Below are 22,702 nucleotides of genomic sequence, written 5' to 3'. Positions count from 1 at the left end.
GCAATGAGAAGCCCGCACACCGCAACGAAGAGTAGACCTCGCTCGCCGCAAGTAGAGAAAGCCCGTGTGCAGCAACGAACACCCAACGCAGCCAAAAATAAATAAATAAAATAAATAAATTTATTAAAAAAAAAAAAAAAAAGACTGAGCCATATACTCTCTGAACCAAGAGAGTATTAGATTAGAAATCAATAACAATACAACAGTAACAAGACCCCAAATACATAGAAGATAAACAACATACTTCTAAATAACCCAAAGAAAAAACCCAATGGGTCAAAGAAGAAATGACAAAGGAAATTATGAAATATTTCATATGAATGATAATAAAAACATATCAAAATCTGAGGGATGCAGCTGAGCAGTGCTTAGAGGTAAATTTACGTTCTAGTCCTACTTATAAAAGAAGGTCTAAAATCAGTGATCTAAACTTTGTAGGAAGCTGGAAAGAGAACAAGTTAAACCCAAAGTAAGCTGAAGGAAGGAAATCATAAGCGTGGAAATCAATTTTATATAAAATGATTTTTATATAAAAATAGAGAAAAATCAATAAAGTCAAAAGTTGGATCTTTAAAAAGGTTAATAAAATTGGCAAACCTCTGGCAATACTGATAAAGAAAAAACATAAAGCATCAACGTAAGGAACGAAAGAGGGACCATAACTGCAGATCCTACTGACGTTCAGAGGACATTTACAACTTGATGCCAGCATCTGACAACTTGGATGAACTGGACAAAGGTTTTGAAAAATGCAGCTTGCCAAAATAGATACAAGAAGAAACAGACAACCTAACTAGTCCTATGTGTCAAGCAAATAGATTGACCAAGTAAGAACACGTCAGGCCTACATGGCTTCACCAGTAAATGTGTTTAAAAATTTAAGCAAGAAATACAATCCTACACAAACTCTTTCGGGAAACAGAAGATAAAGGGATGTTTCTAAACTCATGTTATGTGGCTAGCATAACCCTGACGGCAAAACCTCACAAATACACTAGGATTTACAGAGCAATATCCATAAACAGAGATGCAAAAATCCTTTACAAAATACTAGCAAAGCAAATCCAGCAATATGTAAAAAGAACAATACATCATAAGCAAGTTGGATTTATCCCATGAATACAAGGTTGTTTTAACACTGAAAAAACAACATAATTCACAATATTAACAGAATTAGAGAAAAAAGAGATCATCTCAATAAATGCACAAAAAGTACTTAACAAAATTCTAAACCTATTTTTGAAAATACTCTCAGCAAACCAGGAATAAAAAGAAACTTCCTCACTCTGATAAAGGGCATCTATGAAAAACCTACAGCTGGCATCATTCTTTAATGGTGAAACATTAAACCCTTTTCCTGTAAGATCAAGAACAAGGCAAGAATGTCTGCTCCCACTGCGTCTATTAATCAAACTGTGCAATGAGGCAAGAAGTAGAAATAAAAGCCACAAGTATTTCTGTGAAACTGTCATTATTCACAGATTAAATAATTATGGATATAGAAAACTCTATGGAATCTACCAAACAATCTGCTAGGACTAATGAGTAAATTCTGAATTTGGAGAAGTCACAGGATACAAGGTCATTGTTTCTAAAAAAACAAAAAAATAAAGAACAACAACAAAAAACTACTTCTATATACCAGTAACAAATAATTGGAAAATAAAATTTCAATAGCATCAAAAAAATAAAAAATCTAGGATTACAGTCAACAAATCTAGGATTACAGCATCCACCCCCACTAAACATATAATAATGGGGGAACTGGATGAGGGGAAAAGAACTCTTTGCACTGTCTTTACATCTTTTCTTTAAATCTGAATTAGTCCAAAGTATTTTAAAGAGGACATTTTGGGGTACAAATGGGGAAACCTGAATATGGAGCTATAAATTACCCGGCATACAGAATATTGCTACTTGAGTGTTATAACAGTATGGAGGAAAGTCAGAGAACTTTCTTGTGAGAGATACATGTTGAAGTAGTTACGGGGGAAGTGTCAGGAAGTCTTGCAGTGTCATTTCAAATGGTTCAGGGAAAAGTTGTATGCATATATTTTATACGTATCACACAAACGTACATACATATGCACATCAGCTATACATGTATACATACATATAACATATATATAGACATATATGCATTATTTATACATGTACACACACACACACACACAAACACACACACAGCAAGCAGGACCATGAGCATGTAAGAACCGAAGCAAATTCAGCAAAATGTTGACAAATTAACGCTTGGTGACTCATAGGGTATCTGTGTTCACTATATTATCTTTCAACTTGTGAGGACTTGAACTTTTTCAGAATGAACAATAGGGAAAAATAAATATAGTTTCAATAAAAAAGCATTTCCTTGGAAGTATGATGAAAATTTATCTCAGCAAAAATTTACCTTCTTTCTTTTAGAGGAAGTATACAATCCTGAAATATCTCACTTCACGCTGCAAAAAAGTCTTCCTCAAATTCTTCAGCCTAACGCTTTGGAGACTGGATAAATCAAAAGTTTCATAGTGAACCATTTTTAAAATTCATGTCATGCTGAAGCCCAGGATTAAAGTCTAAATTGCTACTTAGAAAAATAACGCATTCTAAGTAGGTCAAAAGAAACTAATTGTTATTACTCCTTTTCCTTCCTAAGATGGAAGCTATTCTTTCCTCCCAACATTTAACTAATATATTCTACAAGTACAAAAATGAAAAGAAAATTAATGCTATATAGGTGAAACAGAAAAAGAAGTAAACAAACATAAACACAGAAAACACGTTATTGGCCAGATGGCTTTTCTGGCAAATTCTTTAACATTTTAAAATGTAGTGTAAGGGTCACAAATCTCACAAAGGTAGCAATAAAACAGAATATTACAAACGAATCTCATTTATACACATAAGCTTCTAGCAAAAGCCTAGCACATAATAATCCATAAATGAATCTATTCAACCAATACTTTCTACTCTGTCCTAGGCCTGAGGATTCCAAATACAAAAATCTAAAAATAAATATTAAAATAAAAATGATATCTAGTGACTAGAGACTGAAACAATCGCTACATAAGATTTTGTACATATTAGAGAATCTATATGTAAAGTTAATGGAATGGATCACAACGTTTAGCAGGGTTGCTGAAGACAAAACGAATACACAAAAATCTACTACATTCTAAGTATCAACAATAAAATGAAACATTTTAGGATATCATTTACAACACCATCAAAAATATGAAGTACTTGGAATAAATCTAGCACAAGAGAAGAAAGAAGTTTATAAAGAGAAATCATAAAGAAGACTTAAATAAATGGAAAGATTCACTGCAATCACAGTCAAAATCCCAGCAGGCTTTTCCTTTATGAAACTTGACAAGCTGATTCTAAATTTATACAGAAGTGCGTAAGACCAAGAACAGTGAAGACATAAGTTAAGAAGGGAAATATGGTGCAGGACCCTGCACTGCCTGATATTAGGAGTTGTTCTAAAGCTACAGTAATTCATACAGTGGTACTGCAGATGGAGATACAGACAAATAGCCCAAATCTACTTAATAGAAGGAAATCTACTTAAAATAAGGCAAGAAACAAATAAGAGAACAGGTTAATATTAAAGTATACTTACTTGCAGAAAATATATTGGATACTTAGAAAAGCCAAAGAAGCCCAAAAACAAACAAACAAAAAACCCAACACACCCCAAAACTAAAAACCGAAACAAAACTCCATTAGATCAGTAAGAATGCGGTCTCTAGGTCCCTGCAGGACACCTTAGGAAGGTACCTAACACAGCCTGACGGGACGGGAAAGACTTTCCAGAACAACTGCCAGCTCAGCTGAAATGAGAAGCGTAAGGAAGAGTTGGGCAGGTGCAGAAGAGGCAGGAGGCTGAGTGTTCTGAGCAGAGGCTCAGAGGCAGGAGGCCGTAAGGCGCCTCGGGAATCGCACAGAATGAAGAGATTCAGAGCAGAGCACTCGAGAGCCACCGGCGGCCGGACCGGTGACAAAGGCTAAACCAGAGCGCCCCGTGTGCAGGTGAGGTTAAGACTTTACCCTGAAGGCAATGGAGGTCTGGAAGAGTTTCAAACAGACAAGTGGTATAAAGAAATAAGTTCTTTAGAAAGAATGTATTTTAAAAGTACATTCCACACAGTGAGGAAAACGGGATTGGAGCAGGGAAGGCTGGAGTTGGGGACAAGCTAAACGCTGTCACTGTGATCTTAGTGGCAGGGGCTGGTGGCCTGAACGGAGGCACTAACATGTGAAAAGACAGAAGCTCGTAGACCGGGAAGATGGGGGAGAGCATCTGGCACCAGGCCTTTCTGACGGACAGGTGCCAGCTGGGAGAAGTGGCAAGGAGGCCCCTGGCGCTGCTCTGGCACTGACGCCGGGGCCATTCCCCCGAACAAGCAGGCTTGGGGTGAGGCAGGTGGTAACACCCACCATCGGTTCTGGACACACTGAATGAGGCACGAGGTGACGATGCCACTGCTTTTGTCATCAGGAAACAAAATCACTGAAAACTTACCTGTTTTTGTCAAATGATGTCCTAGCCAAACGGGACTGCAAAATGGCTGTAATCTTTAAAACAGAATCATTTAAAAAGTATGGATATAAGGATTTATAAGTGACATATCAATACACGTTCATTCACAATAAAGATACAGATCTTTAGAAACTCTTACCATAGCGGTTTGGTCTCCAAGTTTGTCCAGACAGGATGCTCTGTGAAGCTACGATTATATAAATATACATGAATTTATTTTTTCTCTCAGATGCTTTGAAGATACTTCCTTAGAAACAAACACAACCACCATTCTGTTACTTAGTAACAGGTAAGAATGACTCCGATATATCTATGGCTTCTTCCTAATGTACAGTTTTCAAGTTCAACATATTCAAGTAAATCTGTTTCAGATTTATAAAAAAGGTTATGGTTTTGGTAAGACACATGAGTATGAAATTCTTTAAAATAAAGTTTATGCCTCAGTTTGCCAGTGAATGTCTGAGAAAAGCCCTGGCTTACCTGAAGCAATGTCTCCACGACATCTTCCACCTTCCCTGAAACATCCAACTCGAAGACATATTCCATTGTGCCCTGAAAAAGAGGGAGACCAAGCACGTCAGCACCCATCACTTTAAGACATTTGCAGCCCCCTGCTGACCTGTGCAGGGACCTGCCTGGCGTGTCCTCCCGCAGCCCGCACGGAATGAGGGCCCCGGGGGAGCAGTCTGTTGGGTTTACTGCTATATTTACTATTTCCTTCCTTCTGCTAATTTTGGGCTTAGTTTGCTCTTCTTTTTCTGGTTCCTTGAGGTGTATAGTTAGGTTTTTTAATTTGAGATCTTTAAGGTAAGTGTTTAACACTAAACTTCCCTCCTAGGACTGCTTTTGCTGCATCTTTTCAGTTTTGGTATGTTCTGTTTTCGTTTTGATCATCTTGAGGTTTTTTGGGTTTTGTTCTTTTACTTCTTTATTGGATTATAATTGCTTTACAATGTTGTGTTAGTTTCGACTGTACAACAAGGTGAATCAGCTACATGTATACCTATATCCCCTCCCTCTTGAGTCTAATTTCTTTTTATTTCTTTGAGCCATTGACTGTTCAAGAGTGTTAATTTCCACGTCCATGTGCGTTTTCCTGCTGCTATGGATTTCTGGTTTCACTCCTCGGTGGTTGTAATCTTAGACTTGTTGACTGGTTTTGTGACCTGTCCTGGAGAAGGTCCCGTGTGCACGTGAGAAGAGTGTGTGTCCTGCCACTGTTGGGCAGGATGTTCTGTGTGTGTCTGTGAGGTCCATCTGGTTAGTGCTGGTCGATTCCTCCGTTTCCTGAGTGACCTTCTGTCTGCATGATCTACCCATTACTGAAGGTGGGGCACGGACGGAAGTCTCCTCTGTCCTGTGCTGCTGTCAGTCTCTCCTTTCAGTCCTGTCAGTGCTGGCTTCACACACTCAGGTGCTCTGAGGCTGGGTGTGCAAGTGCTGTGATGGTTAATTTTATGTGTCACAAGCTGCACTCTTCTCTCTCCCCTGAGGGTGAGTCTGCTGGGCTGTATCTGCCTGTGTCGCTGGTGCCCGGTCCCCCGGAGCAGCTGCACAATGTCCAGCTCTTTCCTGTTTTCAGGGGTCCCCAGGCATCTAGAGCATTAGGGGTCCTGTCAGAGGTCCAGGACAGGTGAGACAGAAGCCAGACCCTCAGGCAGCTGCCCCCAAAAGCCAGAACATTGGACCTATGGTCCCGTCTTGTCTTTCCCTCCCCAGGGAGAAGATGGGAGCTGGGAGTGCCCTCCAATCACGTGGCACAGTGCCGGGGGAGGGACTATGGTGAAAGGATGCTACAATGTTCCCACAGCTTCAGTGTGGCTCATTTCATGCTCACCTGGGGCGCAGGGCACTCTTAACTGGTTTCTGGATTTCTCACAAAGGGAACTGAGTCAGTCTCTCTGTAAGAGGAACAAGGGTCTGGGGCTTCCTAGTCTACCAAGTCTCATCATCATGGTCGAAGTCACAACCCCGCCCCTTTAAACCAGAGAATCCTTTGGTGTCCTAATTCACAAGAGCTTTTCTTTGCTTCAGAAAACCTTACTCATTTCCTTTTGTGTAACTTTTCAGCAGCTTTGCACTTCAGGTGGGTGACAGGAGAGCCTCTGCAGGGAGAGCACACCAGGCAGCGGTTCTCAACGTGGGGGGCGGGGGGGGGGCGTTCCACCACCCCTGCGGGGCACTTGGCAGTGTGTGGTGCCACACAACAAAGGGGAGCAGTGCAGAGGGGGCACTCCGTGGGTGGGAACAGCCTGTCATATAAGGGGCAGCCCCTCACAATGAAGAACCGTCCTTCCCAAGGTGCCAATAGCACCGCCTGTGAGTGACGAGATCTCCGTATCCTCCGTTTCTGAGTGACTGGCGCATGCAGACGTTTCTTGTACATAAAACTCAGAGGGGGCTGCACGTGGCTGGCGCGGCCCCCCAAGCTGCTGCCGAGAACCCGCAGGCTGGCCTGTGGCCGGAACTGCCATGCAGCCTGTCGGACGTCTGCTCAGAGAGGGTGGCTCCTCCTAATTCACAGGTGTCGTTTAGAGCACTAGTCCCATCTCTAGGTCTCGTAAAAACTCTCCTGCTAGGAGTTATCGCTTTACTGCACACTAAGCTGCAGCATAAAGCATTAATTAAAGCACAGAGTGGTTGGATGTAACGTCTAGTTACAAGTCCTGTGTTCACGGCCCCTCAGAGCTTCTACCCAATCAGCAGCATTTATAAATTATTACTGAGCTCTTAAATAAGGGTAATTTTATAGCCTATAAGTATTTCTCAAACATTTAAAAGAAGTTCTCAGTGATATCCAGTAAATAATCTTTTAAATGATGCATATTCTGATTTCAACTTTTAACCTAATAATTTGAGTTTTTCTCCTAATAGACACACCTATTTTGAAGTTAAAAAGTTAATTGAAATCTCTTGGACTAAAGTCTATCATTCCCTTGGGTAATTCTGTTATAACTGCTAGGTAACAAGCTTTTAAATACCCATTATATTGCTTTAAAGAATTTAACAGAGGGCTTCCCTGGTGGCACAGTGGTTGAGAATCTGCCTGCCAATGCAGGGGACACGGGTTCGAGCCCTGGTCCGGGAAGATCCCACATGCCACGGAGCAGCTGGGCCCGTGAGCCACAATTACTGAGCCTGCGCGTCTGGAGCCTGTGCTCCGCAACAAGAGAGACCGCGATAGTGACAGGCCCGCGCACCGCGATGAGGAATGGCCCCCACTTGCCGCAACTGGAGGAAGCCCTCGCACAGAAACGAAGACCCAATACAGCCATAAGTAAATAAATAAATAAATAAAAATAAAATTTAAAAAAAAAAAAAGAAGTTAACAGAGACACACAATCTTATTGCTCAAAATCACTATGTAAATTGCTGGGGATAAATGAAAAGCTTTACTTACCCTTTCTATTTTATATGGTGCAACAATGTTGTGTTCTTTAATGAAATATACCTGAGAAAGACAAATCAATACTTGTAAAATAATTAAACACTATCATAGTAATGAGTTACTGTTAATTAGGATGTTATGAATCAAATTTAAATCATTGTTACATAATCTGTTTCCAAAAGCACTTGCATTAATATTAGTATGGCTTTAAAGTTCTGATGTTAAAATAACAAACATTAAATTAAAAACAGATTCATCAAGGCAACAAGGTAGCAACCACTGCTGGATAAATACAATGTCTAAGATGTCTTATGAACGTCATCACTTGTACCCAGTAACCAGACAAGTGAAGGAAGCTAATCTAAGGCTGATTTTCTAAGAAATGAGTAAAACAAAGTCACTGTGGTATGAAATCCATTCATCAACATAAAGAAAACTCTCTTCTCTAGACAGACAGACAGACAGACAGACAGACAGACAGACAGACACACACACACACACACACACACACACACACACACACACACTCACTCCTCTTTATTCTATCAGCAAAAGAATATTTGGAAGCAAAACTCTAAAAGTCTAAAGAACCATAACATATTTCTGAAACACTGTGACCTGGTAAGTAATCAAAAAACACAAAAGTTGTGTTTATTTGGTTGTGTGCTTAACCCAGGAAGCTTAATACTTGAAAGAGTAGCTTATATCTAGTCACGCCTTGATGTAAAGCTGATTTTGAGTTTATTTGATACGAGACCTCTTATACAAACTATTGAAAGGAGGTGGAAGGATTTGGGGGCTTTATTCCTAAGTTTATTAAAATTATACTAAAATGTATGTTTTTATAATGGAAACCATACTTTCAACTGAAAAAGTACCTACTCCTTTCAAGATATGGACTTTCTAGAATAAAGCGACAGTGTAGAACGATACTCTAGAAATAATGAGAACAGAGGCGTGGACCAGAATCGTCAATAGTGGGGTTCCTTCCCCAGACAGATGGCCATAACTGCTTTCATATCTGCCAGTCACAACAACATGAGGTCAAAGACAGCCTCTGAATTGTTTTCTTCCCTAAAATTATTAGAATCATGAAAGGCAGACTTAGAAAATCACCTAATCTGACATCTCCCAGGCTTCGTAAAATAATTTTCAATATGCCTTAAAAAGAGCCATGAACAAGAGGGCTGAGTGACCCAAAAACCACCGGAGGCTCTCTGCTCCCAACCATTCACCCCTTGAGAATCTCAGCGCTTCGCGTCCAGTCCTAGCGTAAAGAAACCTCTGCCTCTTTGTTTCCCACAGCTTCTCCCGTGCGTGCTCGATCACAGAATGATCCTTTTCTTTGAACACTTCAAGGAGCTGGGGCTCTGCAGAGAGTGGAGCCAGCGCTGACCTCCTCTACCTTTCATTTTCAAGGTGAGGAAGGTGAGATTCACAGCAAGGAGGCAGTGGTAATGAGCTCTACTCCTCTCTCATCCGTAAGTTTCTAAAGATCTACAGATGAATTAAGTACAGCTAACCCTTGAACAACATGGGTTTGAACTGCATGGGTCCACTTACATGTGCATTGTTTTCAGTAAATATATTGGAAAAGTTTGTGGAGATTTGGGACAATTTGAAAGAAGATGAACTGTGTAGCCTAGAAATATCAGAAACATTAAGAAATTGTTATGTCATGAGTGCATAAGATATATGTAGATACTATTCTATCATATCATTTACAACCATAAAACACACAGAAATCTATTATAAAAAGTTAAAACTTATCAAAACTTATGCACACGCTAACAGACCGTACATGGATGGCACCAATCTTAGTCGAGAGAAATGTAAATAACTGTAAAGATGCAGTATGAAATCACAGCTGCATACGTTCACCGTAGTTCACACTGTACCACGGTCATAACTTCATAGTCGCCTCCTGTGATACTGCACTGAGGTCAAGTGTTGAGAGTAACCTCAGAAGGCCGCGGGACGCTATTCACCTCTGCGTAAGCAGCAGTGAAGCGGGCATCGCAGTAAAAAGTGATCCCTCCTGGTTCTTGTGTATTTTTCATCATGTTTAGTATAAGATCGTTAACCTGGAATAACACCATGTGACCCACACGAAGTGCCACTAGTGATGCTGGCAGTGATTCCGAGAAGCAAAGTCATGACGTTACGAGAAAAAGTTGAATTACTTGATATGTGTACCATTGATTGAGGTGAGGTCAGCAGCTGCGGTTGCCAACGTTTCAAGATAAATGAATCCAGTGTAAACAGCATTGTAAAAAGGAAAAGGAAATTCATGAAGCCATCAGGCAGCTACCCAGCAGGCGGAGAACCTGGCACTTTCCGTGAACTACCTTTTTATCACGTATTGAAAATGCAGCTTTTATGTGGGTGCAGGGTGGCTGCGTGATGACTAATATGAAGTCATCATATGACAACTTAAAGCAAAAGGAAGGTGAAGGATCTAAAGCTGGAAAACTTAATGTCAGCAAAGGATGGTTTGATAATTTTGGAAAGAGATTTCGCTTTGAAAATGTCAAGATAACAGGAGAAGCAGCTTCTGCCAACCAGGAGGCGGCAGACGAGCTCCCAGACACCATTAAGAAAATCACTGAGGAGAAAGGATATCTGCCTGATCAGGTCTGAATGCAGATGAAAGTGCCCTCTTCTGGGAAAAAAGAAAAAAAATCCACAAAGGACGTTCATTACTAAGGAAGAGACGTGAGGACCAGGATCTAAGGCAGGAAGGGATAGGCTAATTCTGCTGTTTTGTGCAAATGCAATGGGGTCGGTGACCAGGACCGCCCTGATCTGTAAAGCTGCTGACCCCCAGCCTTGAAGGGAAGAGGGAACCCCAGCTGCCAGTCTTCTGGTTGGACAACAAGAAGGTCTGGACAACAAGAACCCTTTTTCTGGATTGGTCCCATCGATGCTTTGTCCCTGAAGTCAGGAAGTATTCTGCCAGTACGGGACTGCCCTTTAATGTTCTTTTAACTGGACAATACCCCTGGCCACCTAGAGCCCCATGAGTTCAACACCAAAGGTGTCAAAGTGGTCTACTTGCCCCCAAACCCAGCATCTCTAACTCAGCCTCTAGATCGGGGTCCTAAGAACCTTTAAGGCTTATTACGTATGGTACTCTGTGCAAAGGACTGTCAACGCTGTGGAAGAGAACATCATGAGAGTCTGGAAGGATTACACCATTGAAGATGCCATGGTTGTTATAGAAAAAGCCATGAAAGCCATCAAGCCAAAAACAATACATTCCTGCTGGAGAGAACTGTGTCCAGGTGCTGTGCATGACTTTACAGGATTTACAACAGAGCCTATCAAGGAAATCATGAATCAGATTATGGATATGGCAAAAAAAGGTAGGGGGTTGAAACGTTTCAAGATATGGATCTTGGAGAAATTCAAGAACTAATGGACCCCATACCCGAGGAATTAACAGAAGACGACCAGATGGAGATGAGAGCTTCCAAACCAGCTCCAGATGATGAGGAAGAAGATGTAGAAGAAGCAGTGCCAGGAAACAAACTGACATGAGACCACCTAGCAGAAGTCTCTGATTTTTGAGACTGCTTTTTGACTTCTTTTATGACATGGACCCTTCTATGACACAGGCACTGAAACTAAAGCAAACGGTGGAAGAAGGATCGGTACCATATAGCAACATTTTTAGAGAAATAAAAAAGCAGAAAAGTCAACCGGAAATCATGATGTATTTCCATAAAGTTAAACTGAATGTGTCTGCCTCTCCTGCCCCGCCCCCGTCCCCCCTCCCTCTCTGCCACCTGAGACAGCAAGACCAACCCCCCCCTCCTCGTCCTGCTCAATGTGAAGACAGACGACAGGAATGAAGACCTCTGTGAGGCTCCACTTCCACTAATGACTAGTAAACAGTCATCCTGCCGTGCAGTTAATAAACTCACCTGTTGTGTGTGTGTGTGTCTTCATGTGAGCATCTAATAACCACGTGGAAGAAGCGTAGGATACATTTCTGTGTTCATCACTGTCATCACCACCTAAGTATTCACAGTGTAGAACATCGTGTGCGAGACTTGTAGTGGACTTGAAGTCCACTTGAAGTGGACAGCCTATCCTTGCATAGGCATAAGGGGAGTGATTTTAATATAAGATTAATCATGTGTTAGTTTTCTGGTTTTATAACTTTGCTTTCAAAGAATTACATTACTGTTCAGATGTCTCTTTCTCTATCATCTCTATCATCACGGGTTTTTAAAAAAAAAAAAAATGTAACCATGTTTGGCGCTTCCCTGGTGGCGCAGTGGTTAAAAATCCGCCTGCCAATGCAGGGGACATGGGTTCGAGCCCTGGTCTGGGAAGATCCCACGTGCCGCGGAGCAACTAAGCCCGTGCGCCACAACTACTGAGCCTGTGCTCTAAAGCCCGCGAACCACAACTACTGAGCCCGTGAGCCACAATTACTGAAGCCCGCGCGCCTAGAGCCCATGCTCTGCAACAAGAGAAGCCACCGCAACGAGAAGCCCACACACCTCAATGAAGGGTAGCCCCCGCTCACCGCAACTAGAGAAAGCCCGCGCGCAGCAACAAAGACCCAACACAGCCAAAAATAAATAAATAAAATAAATTTTTTTTTAAAATTTGAAAAATAAAATGTAACCATGTTTCCCATACTGAATTATGAATCTGATACAACACTGTGTGCCATAACACTTTTATAATGATTCACTCAATAGTGTACAGGCTGGGCTACTGGGAAGCAATCGTATTGATGACACAGGCTACGATAAAGCAATCATCCTGCCGCTTCTTCATTATCAGTGCATGAATCATACTTGTGAATAACACATTTCTTTTTCACATTATCTTTTCATTTTTGATGTCTAATGTTAGTAACACATCTAACATCTACAGTGTTTTGTATCACATTAAGGCAATATTGATGTAGGTATTGACAGACATGATTCATCTTCTAAACAGATGACAAACTTACAGTATGGATAACTACAGTACACACTGCAAATGCATTTTCTCTTCCTTATGATTTTCTTAATAACATTTTCTTCTCTCTAACTTATTGTATTGTAAAAATACAGTATATAATACATATACAAAATATGTGTTATCAACTGTCTATGTCATCAGTAAGGCAACAGTAGGCTATTCGTAGTAAGTTTGGGGGGAGTCAAAAGTTATATATAAATTTCCACCTGTGTGTGTGTGGGCGTGGGGGTCAGTGCCCCAAACTCCCACTTTGTTCAAGGGTCAGTTGTGTATGACAGGAGCAAAAACGTGTAACTTATCTCCGTATTGCCAGTGTTCACACAGTACTGGGTGCACAAATCTATACTGAGTAAATGTGAAATGAAGAAAAGGTCATGACCCCAAGCATTATACTATAATTAGACAAGGCTACACATCCTGAGCCGTGGCCTTGGCTGTCCCCATGAGTCCATCTGAGCTCATTGAAGTGGGGGGCGCCGGCCTCCCACCTTCCAACTGCAGTCCTTTATCTCAACCCACACAGCCTGCAGGCACCACACGCTTAATGAACATTAAGGAGCTCATCAGGGATCACATCTTTTAAAACATATAGTTCTCAATGACTAAATTTAAAAGAATTTAAACATCATTTCCTGTGGTCTTCATTTGAGATTTCTACAAATAATTTCATTGTGCTTAAAAAAAATGTGTATATATATGTATGTATATACACACACACACACACACACACACACACACATATGTATGTATTTATTCATTTAAATGTTCATTCAGGTTAGAAAAAAATGTTTACTAGGTGCTTCTTACCTGACTGAAAATGAGTGAGATCCCCCCGGATATTGCCCTAAAATGCAGATAAAAGTTATTAAATATATGTAATTTTTTGGTAGAAGTAAAATTACACAGTTGTGACAATGACGTACTTTGCGAAGTGTCTACTGGCTCCATTTTCTCCATGTTTTCCTATTTTTATACAATCTCTTAAAGGAATCTGGATAAAATTGAGAGAGAAATATTATAAAAATAAGCCAAGGTAAAATATATACAAAAAATAGGACTGTTTCTGTTCACATTTAAAATGCATTTACCTTAATGATGGGCTGGGATATTGCATCCGGTTCAAAAATAACTGATTTTGAACATATTTTTAAGGAGCCTCTGATTTTCCTAGAGATGAAAGTACAAAAGGTTATTACTAATGAACGTAACAAAAGTCACAAAAGAATCATAATACATTTTAACTAGAATGTAGATGACTAAAGTATCAACTAATAAAAGATCAACAAAGAGAAGGGTATGAAAGGTTGGAAAATATAGGAAAAATATTTTCCTCATCTCCTGCTCCCTAGAAGTTAAAGAATCTGCATGTGTTGTAATACGGTCTCACTGGCTGAGCGCTGTCGCATGTATTTTATTCGCATTACTTCATCTGGTCCTCACAGCTACTGTAAAAGGGAAACAGTTTTCTGATCCTTAAGAAACGCTGATTCCATCCTGTCTGTGGTAAATTCTTTTGACTTTTAATTTCCTATATCTTAAAGAACTATTCAGAAAGCAATACTAAGTATCTAACGTTGATTAGGTAGGGGATTTTTTTTTTTCTTATTTATAATCATGCAAGAATAACAAGAGCTTGAATTTAGAACACAAAATGCTTTTACCGGTGATTCTGGGGTACATAGGAATTCCGGGAAAAACTGGTTCTATGATAATAAGCTATTTTAAAGACTATCTGCCTACTATTGTAATATCAAATAAATCAGTTATTGGCTTCATCATTTTCCTCCTTTCTTGGGACATTTATAAGGCTCCAGTGAGTTTTGGGAAAAAGCCTGCCTGAGCATGTTAGAGGCCAATGTGCCACACTTGCCTGAAGCCAATAAAAATCTACACACTTGATTGTCTTTTATTGACTAGATGACTTTTATCAATTGATCAAACCAAGGCAATAACTTATTATGTAATCAAAACACAGGTTAAGAAATGCTGGAATATCATCTTATAAAAAAATCACCTTAAGATTAGTTTCCAAGAGTACATTTCATCTACAAGTGAAGCTCTAAGGATCTTATGTTTTTTAAAATCACTTGTATGACATCTGGACTTTTTCTCCAGTCATTCCTCAGTGTCCTAGTGAACGCTTCTTACTCTGGCCATTCCAGGGTCTCTTTACTGAAGCAATTATTTTACTTATACTCTAGAAAGACCAACTTGCTCTTCCTGCTTCTGTACCCACCCCCCACCCCCACGCCCCCCTCGGCCAAGTCAATTCTTCTTCTATCAAAGAAATCTCCCATCCTTCTTGGCTTACAAATACGCCAATGGCGTTCTAACCCACAGGATAAAGTCCCATCACAATCTGAGAAAGGCCTACCTCTGTGTACGTAGATAATATGTACCCAGTGAACAAGAAGGCTCTTCATGCTGAAGGTCATGATTTAGCCTGCAATTCTTCTTCCTCAAAAGCTCTTTTAAATTTTGATTTTGTATCATTTCTTTCCATGCTGTTATCTGCATTTACTTTCCTAACACCCTAAATTCCCTAATAATAACTTAAGAAAAGTACTTTTATAGCAATTGCTACACAAATACAAACAGAAAAGAAAATTCCCAAGTATCAATCACCTAGTTTCTGTAGTTGTTAACATGCAGTCATTCTTGTTTTGTGTACAACACCCCAGAACCCTGCTGGATTTTAGATAAATTCCCAGACATCCTATACTTCATTTATGTATACTTTAACATGAATCTCTGAAGATAAGCTCTTTCAATAAATGACTTATCATTGTCGCACCTAAAAAAATTAATAATTCCTTAATGTCATCAAGGATACAGCCAGGTTTCACATTTTTCTATTTCATAAGTGTGTTCTTATAGTTGGTTTGTTCAAATTGGAACACAAAGTCCATATTACATTTAGTTGACATGTCTCTCAATATCTCTTAATCTAAGGCAACTTTCATTTTCCCGCATTACGAACTTTGCTAAACACATCTCTGTGGTATTCCTCTATCCCATTTCCTTTATATAATTGGTAAGATTAAAAGACTTAACCAGCTGGGGTTTGATTTTCTGGTAAGGGTTCGTCTGAGGCAGTGCACATGTACTTCCCTCATATCAGGAGGCCGCAGTGGGTTCAGGTAATGCCTATCTTGATACGTGCATTAAAAAATTTCTCAGCAGCTTTTCATCTGCTGGTTTAGCAGCCATTGAAGATTCTGTCTACATCAGGGGTTGGCAAACTTCTTCTATAAAGAGCCAGATAGTAAATATTTTCGACTTTGCAGGCCATTTGGTCTCTGTCACTATTCAGTTCTACTTCCGTGTTGCAGGAGAGCAACCACACACAATATGTAAACAAGTGGGTGTTCCAATAAAACTTTATTTACAAAAACAAGTAGCAGGCCAGATCTGACCACAGTCTGTCGACCCCTGATATAGATCCATTATTCACTAGGGGTTGAAATTTTTAACATTCCCTCTGTGTTATTATCTAGAATTCATCAACAAAGAGCAGCTTTAATTATCTGTGATTTGGTTACCCTAAAGTACAATTTGTACAAGGAAAGCAGGAAAAATGCTTGATTCTTTATCTTTATCAAGTTTTAGAAAAATGAGTTGGTGTCCTAGTATTCTTCAGAGGTAACTGATATACATATATATATACACACACACATATATGAAATAATATATTTATATTACATATACGTCATTATGAACTCATGGATTTGAGCCCTTCTGACACATTTCAATCCACTGCCCTCAGTATTCTTTTCTGGTGTTCAATCTGTCCCATTTTTTGCCCAGCTCTTCAGGGTGGCCTTGTGCCCTTTTAATTCACATGCAGTCATTTTTGATACCTTCCTTACTTTCCAGTCTGACAAGATGGTCCAGGCTCACCTCCCACATTTCCTCCCCTGATTTAGACTCAGACACTTCTCCAAAGAGCCCTCGTTCCTTTTAGTGGAGAGTAGCATTCAGAGTAGCTCACTGCTACTGCGTTCTAACTAGGCCTTTTCAGAGATCCGAAAATCTTCCTTACCTTTCACTCTGACTGCCCTTGTGCTGAATATGATTAGCTGTATGCTGTTCAAAGTAGTACTCCTCCAAGTTAAGCAGGAGCAAGGAAAATCTAAATTTGGGAAAAAGAAAAAAAAAAAACGCATGTTTATTGTATTTTTTTTTTAAGTATAAGAAAGCAGAATATTTCAAGCATGTGTTCCCAAAGTGCTTTTCCATCCATTACATCAACAAACACTTATTAAGTGTATATTATATGCCAGGCCCCCTTCTCTATCAAGACAGACCTGCCCAGCTATGCCAAAAATAAAATAAATAAAATTGTTTACCAGGTGGATTTATTATTCCTTTACAGAAACTCCAAATTTCATGAAATAAAACCATGTGTAAAACAGATAGCTGGTGGGAACCTGCTCTGTGATGACCTAGATGGGTGGGATGGGGGTGGGTGCGAGGGAGGTCCAAGAGGGAGGGGATGTATGTATACATACAGCTGATTCACTTCACTGTACAGCAGAAACTAACACACCATTGTAAAGCAATTATACTCCAATAAAACAACAACAACAACAAAACTTACTGTTGCCCGAACAGAGCTCGGAGCTTTCCCACCTACAGAGTGTTCATCCTTTGTTCCCCATGACTACACACGAGGCTTCCCCACCCCCTCTTCCCCACCACACACCATTCTCCACTGTCATGGCTCGTGGGTGGGTGAGTTTCTCTTGCTACTCCCACAAGACCAGTGCCTCTGAGAGGCAGATCTTTAGATATTCCTGTTATAACCAATCTAAGGCTTTGTACACAACAGGTATTTAATAGATAAAACAAGTAAGCTGAACCAAATGGGAATGAAAATCAGTTCTTTTTAAAGCTTTAAGTACTTTAAACTTTTAAAAACAAAATAAAGTAACAGAAAAAGTATTAATTTAGTTGCATGGCCACAGAAACAAATATATGGCAAAGAACTGAAAACAACTGTTTTGTTTGTTTTGTGGTAAGGACCAGGAAACATCAAAGGCATCCAGAGTTACGGGGATAAGTTTTCATGAAAAGTGTGGTACTTGAGGTGCGTCTTCAAGTTCCGGTGTCTTAGAGGAAGACATCTAGATTAAATACAGCAGAATAAACATAAATGTTTATTTCTGCTCCCTCTGGAAAAACACTACAATATAAACAAAAATATTTTTTAAATAGTAACCCCCCCCCAAAAAAAATAGTAAAACCCACAGACTAAAGGAAATTGGAGAGACATAAAAGCAGATGAGAGATACCAATAAATTTGTGAGACACAGAAAGCAGATGGGGGGAATCAGCAGTGATCAGAAGCCAGAAGAGCAGATGCCTCCAGAAAAAGTACCAACCAGGAGAAAACCAAAAGTTCTACAACTGCAGGTATCAGGTACCAAGAAGGTAGGGATGAAGCCTAGGGGGATGGCTGAAAGTCCAAATGAGGCCAGCAGCCAAGATACCTCCCCTGATGGTTCTCCCTACACATGGTTTTTCAATACCAAAATTAAACAAGAGACTCCAAACTAGGCATCAAGCACAGTGGAGAGCAGCACTATTGCATGAAAAGATAGTGATTAAACAGAAAGCAGGAAGACATATAACACTCCAAGCAGCAGACTGTGGGTTATTTTTGGAAAAAACTAAATAGCCCTAGAGAAAAGACCTATGGATACTAACATTTCAAAGAACCTTCTACAACATCATCCCACACTGAAGCCCAACAGAAAAGGCCTACCCACAGTGACACAGAATTACATGCTTCACCCTTAAATATGAATGGACACCCCAAGATCACCAGCCTCTAATGTGAAAGAACTAGACCAAACAAGCAGAAGAACACAGCTTGAAAGACTAGAGACAATGAACAGAAGAAAAGGTCAAAAGACTATAATTAATATCCTTACAAAGAAGAAATTATATCCATGAAACAAGATACTGCTTGCTTTAAAACAAACTGAACCAACAGAAAAATAACTCATAAATTAAAAATGATGACAGCGGGAACTAGCTTTACCATCAAAACAGGCAATTTTTATTGGCCTGTTCTACATTTTAAAATCCATGAACAAGAATTAGTCATAGGCTAAACTGCCAGAGCTCAGTGTAAAATGCTCACTATTAATACTTATTCTGAATTTCAGTGCAACCACAAAAGTTCAGATTGGTAGGAGCGTCCTTTGATGCCCGAGATAATTTCCAAGAAGGTATAAATCAGAGAGATACTAAGTACCTTGGCCCTTACTTTTAGCTTGTATATTAATAAGTTGAAACCTTTTGCTTGGGCTGGAGCTATGCAACCCTCTCTCCTCCTTCTTCCTCTCCCCACTCCTCCTCTTAGAGAGAGGGTAAAATAAGTATTCGTCAATAAGACAATGGCATAATTTTGTTGCTATAAAAATAGCCTTCATAGACAACCAGCTCTTCCATATAATTTTTAAGATATAATCCTATTTTTAATACTGTTAAAATGTCCATACCAGCCAAAGCCATCTACAGATCCAATGTAATCCCTACCAAAATCTCAACGGCATTTACTGCAGAAATAGAAAAAAAAAAAAATCCTAAAATTCATACAGAATCAGAAAGTCAAAACAATCAAGAATGAAAAACAAAGCTGGAAGCCTCACAGGTCCTATATCAAAAGATATTACAAAGCTACAGTATTAAAACAGTGTGGTACTGGCATAAAGACAGACATATAGACCAAAGGAACAGAATGGAGAGCTCAGAACTAAACTCTCATAACTCTGGATCTTTTTGACAAGAGATTCAAAGCCACACAATGGGGAAAGGACAGTCTCTTCAACAAATGATGTTAGGAAATCTGGATATTCACATGCAAAAGAATGATGCTGAACCCTTCATACTATATATAAAAATTAACTCACAATGGACTAAAGACCTAATTTTAAGACCAGAAACTATAAAACTCCCAGAAGAAAACATAAGGTGAAAGCTTCATGTCACTGGATTTGGCAATGATTTCTTGGATATGACACCAAAAGCACAGGCAACAAAAGCAAAAATAGATAAACGTGACTACATCAGATTTAAAAACTTCTATGCAGCAAAGAAAACAGTCAACAAACTGAGAAGGCAACCTATAAAACTGAAGAAAATATTTGCAAACCATATCTATAAGGATTTAATATCTAGAATATATAAAGGACTCCTACAACTCCTCAAAAACAACAAAAATTAACCCAATTAAAAAATGGGCAAATGACTTGAATAGGCACTTCTCCAGAGAAGAAGATATGCACATGGCCAGGAAGTGTATGAAAAAGACACTGAACATCACTAATCATCTGGAAAATGCAAATCAAAACATCATACACTATTAAAAAAATAACAAACATTGGCGAGGATGTGAAGAAATTGCAGGTGGAATTGTAAAATGATGCAGCTGCTATGGAAAACAGTACAGAGGTGCCTCAAAAAATTAAGAATAGAACTACCATATTCAGGTTCCCTCCGGTAGGCCTATGACCTCTATCCTCCATCATAGCCTCACGGATTCACATATCTCTCATTACCTGCTTCTTTAGCTATTCTTTTTAGCCCTTTCAAGTCACCTAATTGCTCCAGCAACCAGGACATTTTTATTGACTCTTGTTCATTAAAAGGCTTGGCTTCCAATGCTCCATGCCTAGAGCCAGAATCAAAACTACAATGAGGTATCACCTCACACCAGTCAGAGTGGCCATCATCAAAAAGTCCACAAACAATAAATACTGGAAGAGGGTGTAGAGAAAAGGGAACCCTCCTACACTGTTGGTGAGAATGTAAACTGGTATAGCCACTATGGAAAACAGTATGGAGGTTCCCTAAAAAAACTAAAAATAGAACTACCATATGATCCAGCAATCCCACTCCTGGGCATATATCCGGAGAAAACCATAATTTGTTGTTTTTCTTTTTTTTTAAATAAACAAATTTATTTATTTATTTATTTATTTTTGGCTGCATTGGGTCTTTGTTGTTGTGCACGGGCTTTCTCTAGTTGCGGCGAGCGGGGTCTACTCTTCATTGCAGCACGCAGGCTTACTGCGGTGGCTTCTCTTGTTGCAGAGCACGGGCTCTAGGCTCGCGGGCTTCAGTAGTTGTGGCACGTGGGCTCAGTAGTTGTGGCTCGTGGGCTCTAGAGCACAGGCTCAGTAGTTGTGGCACACGGGCTTAGTTGCTCTGCGGCATGTGGGATCTTCCCGGACCAGGCATCAAACCTGTGTCCCCTGCATTGGCAGGTGGATTCTTAACTGCTGCACCACCAGGGAAGTCCCAAAAACCATAATTTGAAAAGATACATACAACCCCAATGTTCACTGCAGCACTATTTACAATAGCCAAGACATGGAAGCAATCTAAATGTCCATCGACAGAGGAATGGATAAATATGATGAGGTACATATGTACAATGGAATGTTACTCGGCCATAAAAAAAAATGAAATAATGTCATTTGCAGCAACATGGATGGACCCAGAGATTATCATACTCAGTGAAGTAAGTCAGAGAAAGACATATCATATATCACTCATATGTGGAATCTAATTTTAAAAAATGATATAAATGAATTTATTTACAAAACATAAACAGACTCACAGATTTTGAAAACAACCTTACCAAAGGGGAAAAGGTTGTGGGGGAGGGATGAATCAGGAGCTTGGGATTAACATATACACACTACTATACAGAAAATAGATAACCAACAAGCAACTACTATACAGCACAGGGAACTCTACTCAATATTCTGTAATAACCTATATGGGAAAAGAATCTGAAAAGGAATGAATATATCTTTATGTATAACTGAATCACTTAGCTGTACACCTGAAACTAATACAACATTGTAAATCAACTATACTCCAACAAAATTTTGAAAATAAAATAAAAATAGAAGGCACTTCCCTGGTGATCCGGTAGTTAAAACTCCGCTTTCCAAATGCAGGGGGGCCGGGTTCGATCCCTTGTCAGGGAACTAGATCCCGCATGCCACAACTAAAGATCCTGCATGCCACAACGAAGACCCAGTGCAGCCAAATAAATAAATATTTTTAGAAATAAATAAATAAATAAAAATAGAACTACCATGTGACCCAAAAGTCCCACTTACAAATATATATCCAAAAGAACTGAAAACATACTATCAAAGAGATGTTTGCATATCCATGTTCACGGCAGCATCATTCACAGTAGCCAAGAGGTAGAAGCAACTTCAATGTGCGCTGATGGATAGATGGATAAAGAAAATGTGGCATATACACAGAATGGAATATGAGCCTTAAAAAAAGAAGGAAAACCTGTCACATGCTACAACACACATGAACCTTGAAGGCATTACTCTAGGTGAAGTAGGTCAGTCACAAAAAGACAAACACCACATCATTCCACTTACATGAAGTATCTAAAGTAGTTAAACTCTTACTAAGAGAAAAGAGAATGGTGGTTGCCAGGAGCTGGGGGGAGGCAGAAAGGCGAGTTGTTCAGTGGGGACAGAGGTTCAGTTTTGCAAGATGAAAAGGTTCTAGAGATCTGTCTGTCGCACAACAATGTGAACATACGTAACACTACTGTACTGTGACTTAAAAATGGCTAAAATAGTAAATCTTAGGTGTGTGTGTTTTTAAGTTTCTTTTTGGATTTTTAAAAATTTTATTTAAGTATCTTATGTGTTTTTTATGCCAATAAAAATATAATCACATCAGCTATTGTACGACCAAAGTCATTATTTTGGTAAATGAATTATATCCTCCTTAAT

The 22,702-nt window shown here is 39.5% G+C and overlaps 1 protein-coding gene across 6 annotated transcripts in view; it reads right to left on the bottom strand.

The window, feature by feature from the left end:
* The window catches only part of NSMAF (neutral sphingomyelinase activation associated factor), a 63,285-nt gene that overhangs the window by 28,525 nt on the left and 12,058 nt on the right, over positions 1 to 22,702 (bottom strand). For 5 of the 6 annotated variants that reach the window (XM_082364679.1, XM_082364675.1, XM_082364676.1 and 2 more), the window contains 8 exons: positions 16,957 to 17,046; positions 14,003 to 14,081; positions 13,838 to 13,905; positions 13,722 to 13,758; positions 7,944 to 7,994; positions 5,024 to 5,095; positions 4,683 to 4,730; positions 4,526 to 4,578 (listed from right to left, as the gene is read on the bottom strand). In XM_082364679.1, coding sequence (XP_082220805.1) covers positions 4,526 to 4,578; positions 4,683 to 4,730; positions 5,024 to 5,095; positions 7,944 to 7,994; positions 13,722 to 13,758; positions 13,838 to 13,905; positions 14,003 to 14,081; positions 16,957 to 17,046 — 498 coding nt within the window. The remainder of the gene's footprint in view (positions 1 to 4,525; positions 4,579 to 4,682; positions 4,731 to 5,023; positions 5,096 to 7,943; positions 7,995 to 13,721; positions 13,759 to 13,837; positions 13,906 to 14,002; positions 14,082 to 16,956; positions 17,047 to 22,702) is intronic. The other variant, XM_082364677.1, reaches the window with a different exon arrangement.

Source organism: Balaenoptera borealis (assembly GCF_965194805.1).
Source record: "Balaenoptera borealis genome assembly, chromosome: 17".
In the NCBI taxonomy this organism is placed as follows: domain Eukaryota; kingdom Metazoa; phylum Chordata; class Mammalia; order Artiodactyla; family Balaenopteridae; genus Balaenoptera; species Balaenoptera borealis.
Note: the sequence above shows the minus strand (reverse complement) of the source record. Positions and strands in the feature narration are given on the sequence as shown.